Source organism: Thunnus thynnus, chromosome 18 (assembly GCF_963924715.1).
Source record: "Thunnus thynnus chromosome 18, fThuThy2.1, whole genome shotgun sequence".
NCBI lineage: Eukaryota > Metazoa > Chordata > Actinopteri > Scombriformes > Scombridae > Thunnus > Thunnus thynnus.
The window spans coordinates 20,777,348-20,781,886 of NC_089534.1; the positions used below are offsets into that span (position 1 = coordinate 20,777,348).

A 4,539-nucleotide genomic window follows, 5' to 3' on the forward strand; every position below is an offset into this window, starting at 1 on the left:
GTGTGCCCTCTATGAATTATCTCCAAAAATCTAAATTAACACGAAAGTTAATGAACATAATGAGTGTTTTTTTTGTGTGTGGTGATATGGGTGAGGGAGGGAGGGAGAGGGGGGGGGAAGAGGGGTTCTCTTTAAGTGATCAATCCATCATCTCAGGATCAAAATTACTGCGATGTGTCCCGGTCGTGTGTGTGTGTGTGTGTGTGTTTGTGTGTGTTAGTGTGTGTGGGAGGGAGGGGAGAAGGAGGGGTGGTTATACACATCATCATCATCATCATTTGCAAGGACGTGATGTGAGCAAATGCACAACGTCTATTGGCTCAGAGAACGACCAATCAGTGTCAGCGGAGGAACTTCAGAGTGGAGCTGCAGGGTTAGGATTTCAGAGTTGGGAGAGCGATTTTGGCACTTACACAAAGAGGACGGTCATCTCTCCCCTAAAACGCCCTCCCTGTTTTTTTTACATGCCTGTCCTCTCATCCCCTCTACTGAGAAACAATAAGACGCGTTAGAACCTCCGGGATGTACACGGCCGGGCTCAATCCGTTTTACGCATCCAATTTTAGCCTCTGGTCCGCGTACTGCGCAGGGGGCTTCGCTGTGGATACGATGAAGAAACCCTCGTTTTGCATCGCAGACATTTTGCAGGCTGGAGATGCGGAGAACATCCCGGGTTCGTCGGCCCTCATGGTGCATATGGGACACCACCGTGCGCAGGGGCACTCCGGCAGTTCCCCGCTGCGCCCTTCGCCTGTTGCGCCTGAGCCGTCGGTGTATGCGAGGGTGAGTCCCGCGTCTCCGTACCACAGACACGGACTACAGCTAACCTCAGTCTCCAGAACGACTTTTAACTCCCAGCAAGTTCCTCCACCTTCAAGCAAAGACCTCAAATTCGGAATTGATCGGATATTGTCGACGGACTTTGATCCAAAAAGCAAAGAAAAGTCGTCGTTAAGAGGTGAGCAGAGATATTTTATTGCACACAAACTTAAAAAAAAAAGAAAGAAAGACGTGGTGATTATAGAGATAAGCTTCCTGTTATGTCTGCCAAAGAAAACAGTAATGGGGATGTGTTTTATGAATATTTTATTTCAATGATAGTTTCACTAAGTAGAACAAGACAAGACACAATCATGTCCAAAGTTTAGAAACTGAAAGCAACAATTCAGATTCAACTACTAAAGTTGCACATATGTGGAAGTCAGTTTATAACTCTGATAGACTTGCTCACAGAGAAGTAAGAGCGCAAACAGCCTCATAATATGCACTTTAAGGAGCCCTGTGGGGAAATCCTCTCCCTCATTCTCCCTCCACAGAGAGGTCAGAGGTCAGGATCAGCCATAAACAGCAGCAATGCAGTTTTGCTCAAACTCACTTCAGCAAGAAAATCTATGCTTTCAAAAAAGGGTATCTCTCTCTATCTCTTAACTTGAGACCCATCTTGCCCCCCTAAGATTAGAGTCAGTGATAGTGTTCATGCCCGTGTGTCACTGCGATAACTCTTTACTGACTGAAGCCCCTCTCTCGTTCTGTAACAGATCTCACATCCATCGTTAGCTCGAACCGTCAGTCAGGGATCCACATCCCCATTCAGCCTCCGGCCAGCCAGTACTTCTCCTCCATAGACACCGGGATGGGCGACGCTTCCTCCATGATGAGTTCACTAGGCTGCAGCAGCAGCAGCAGCAGACAATCAGGCCAGCATCAGTTTCAGGACACCTTCCCAGGTAGTCATCACATGTAGGACTGTAACAGACAGGTCTCTATTTTTGAGATGTACAACACCTGCAGTGAAAGTTCTTCTGGTTTCTCTTTTTGTTTTAACCTCATGTCCTTCCTCTTTGTCCTCCGCGCAGGTCCGTATGCTGTCCTCACAAAAGACACAATGCCACAGACATACAAGAGGAAAAGGTCATGGTCGAGGGCAGTGTTTTCAAATCTGCAGAGAAAAGGACTTGAGAAGAGATTTGAAATACAGAAGTATGTTACCAAGCCGGACAGAAAACAGCTGGCTGCCATGCTCGGGCTGACAGACGCTCAGGTAAGATGAAGTTAGACATGAGGTTGACCTGCACAGGCCTGCCTGTCAACTTTGACTTACATGATGCAACTATGATTTAAGGTTTTATAAAGTATTAATATTTTTTAGCAATATTTTTTGGCACAAATCTCAGGGCCATAGTGAGGATTTTAAAAAATACTGAGGTCCACCCAACCCCCATCAGAAAATTTTAAAACAGGCACCAAAAACAAGGCTTTGAATTTATTTTTGTATTGTTTTGATTTTGTTATATTTAGTAGTTCAGTTAACTGTTCAAGTATATTTTCTGTAAATTTCAATTCCCTAAAATGCATGCCAGGTCTAAATGCTGCCATCTCTAAAAATACTGATAACAACCTGAAACATACTCATCTTGTAAGTTTTTAATAATGGAATGTAAAGTCAGCCCATAGTTGCTAAAAGCCCCAAATACCCAGATTACAGCAAAAATGACTTATGTGTTTAATCATTACAATTAAATAATATTTTAGATAAAATATTTTTTGCAGCCAGCAGATTTAACTAAATAAACACTTATTAACATTCAAAATTTGCAGTTTGTAAAGCAGCATCATGACTGTGTGGTGCAACCTGATTGGCCGAGAGGCGTTGCAGAGTGCCAAATCTCACCATAGCAACACCTCACCAGACCTTGTTTACGTTTCATCATACTATACAGTTAACCTACCAACCTAACATGTCAATATTAATGCCATGACTAAAAACTGAAACAGATCTCTTTTATTATTATTATTACTTTTTGTAATTATGTGATTGTTAAATAAATACTATATATGATTACACTGCAGATATCTTAACCTTTAACTTCCATGTCCTGTGCAAGTGTTGAGTAAACTTTTTGCACTATTTTCCTGGTTCATCTTGAAGTGTGAATGCATCATTACACTTGAGAGGATGTAAAAATAGTCATCTCAGAAGGATTATATTTAAAGTAATAAAACAAGCGTGACTTATAGAGCTAATGTATCAAAACGATTATTTTACTCATAAGGCACAGTTCAAATTTTCTTTGACATTTAAGAGACACTTGAGGTAATTAAATACAGGGACTTTGCTGAAGAGCTGTATATATGTTCAGAGAATATTACTGTTGACATTATGCACAGATGAAGTCTCATCTAAAGATGTCCGTCCGGATGTGTTTGCAGGTGAAGGTCTGGTTCCAGAACAGACGCATGAAGTGGAGACACTCCAAAGAGGCGCAGGCTCAGAAAGACAAGGATAAGGAGCAGCCGGACAAGACTGCGTCGGAGTCCAGCAGGGAGCCCAAAGAGCCGGCGGAGTCGGAGTGTGAGAGCGAGGGCAGGAGCGAGTGTGATTCCGACGAGGCCCCGGAGGAAGACTCTGGACTTTTGGACGTTACCGAGCACAATAAAACCAGCGTAATCATGAGCGGGAGCGGGCCGGCGAGCAGCGCGGAGGGAGCGGCCACAGTCACAGACACACCGGCCTCACAGATACTAATATGAAGGCAGCGTGTCGCTTTAGTTGATGAACTATAACTTGTGATTTTTGACAGAAGAACGACAGTGATATTAAAACGCATCTGGAGTGGCAGGAAAAAGTCCCAGAACTAAAAGCAGGCCTGCAGCAAAAAAGACAACAAGCTATTTGTTCAATATGAGACATTGTTATTATCCTACATCTTAAATAAAGCCCAGACACAAGGAACAAAGGCCGTAAATAATTTTTTTTTTTAGATTTTTTTTTTCTCCATTTCTTTCTCAGAGGTTGTAATTATAAAACCACATTTAAATTTAAACATGGGACTTGCAGCCACCTCCAGTGTCTCCTTATTGTCGTTTTCCTCTCAGAGCTTCAGTGTGCATGATGATGTCTTTCCTCGTCTGAGGGAAATAACGCGGTTGTGAATTTTTATTATTAGGTTATGAACCACTCGTTTCACGTCATAAATGAGATCTCAGAACATCACGCAGTGTTCATCATGTATTTTATGTCTGGATATATGGTTGTGCTATTTTGTTAATAATAATTTGCACTGAAAATATTGTAAATAAAATGTTTCTTACTTTAAAATTTGGATCACGGTGTTCAATGTATTATTATTGTTATTATTATTAAATTGTTTGAAATTGCAATTTGCTCGCTCTTTATGTCAATTACTGTAGGCCTATTTGGTGAGGATGCTACAATTTTGATGTAAGCTGACTATTGTTCAGTTTGGGTGGTAAAAAGTTGTGGGTTTTTTTTAATTTATTTTTTTGATTTGTTTTGTTTTTGAAAAAAAACAAAAAAAAAAACAGCAATAATCAAAAATAACAGGAATTCAAGAAGTTGCACGTAAATATGCAACGAAGTAAAGAAATAAATATGAATAAAAATGTAGTTGGGACATAAAAGTGAGAGTAGCTGCTGCCAATAAAAACAACCCATAATTTGCATTATGTAGCCTACAAATGACGCATACACACATAGATCAATAGATAGCAACATTTGCTTACATGACTCTTTTGTAT

At 41.1% G+C, this 4,539-nt stretch overlaps 1 protein-coding gene across 2 annotated transcripts; it reads left to right on the forward strand.

Moving 5' to 3' along the window:
- Window positions 1-347: 347 nt before the first annotated feature.
- On the forward strand, window positions 348-4,103 carry hlx1 (H2.0-like homeo box 1 (Drosophila)). 2 transcript variants are annotated; one of them, XM_067572454.1, is made up of 4 exons: window positions 349-958; window positions 1,539-1,727; window positions 1,857-2,041; window positions 3,211-4,103. In XM_067572454.1, exons 1-4 carry the CDS (start codon window positions 523-525, stop codon window positions 3,529-3,531), a joined length of 1,131 nt encoding a protein of 376 aa, XP_067428555.1. In that variant the 5' UTR covers window positions 349-522; the 3' UTR covers window positions 3,532-4,103. The 2 variants fall into 2 exon arrangements, with proteins under 2 accessions (XP_067428556.1, XP_067428555.1); XM_067572455.1 differs by lacking the exon at window positions 1,539-1,727 and having other exon boundaries at window positions 348-958.
- Window positions 4,104-4,539: the final 436 nt, after the last annotated feature.

What these genes read in the sequence shown, in the direction of transcription:
- hlx1 (XM_067572454.1), top strand. Translation starts at nt 523, where the DNA reads ATGTACACGGCCGGGCTCAATCCGTTTTACGCATCCAATTTTAGCCTC. An exon ending in GTTTCAGGACACCTTCCCAG is followed by an intron (nt 1,728 to 1,856) that starts GTAGTCATCACA and finishes TCCTCCGCGCAG; the next exon opens with GTCCGTATGCTGTCCTCACA. An exon ending in TCGGGCTGACAGACGCTCAG is followed by an intron (nt 2,042 to 3,210) that starts GTAAGATGAAGT and finishes ATGTGTTTGCAG; the next exon opens with GTGAAGGTCTGGTTCCAGAA.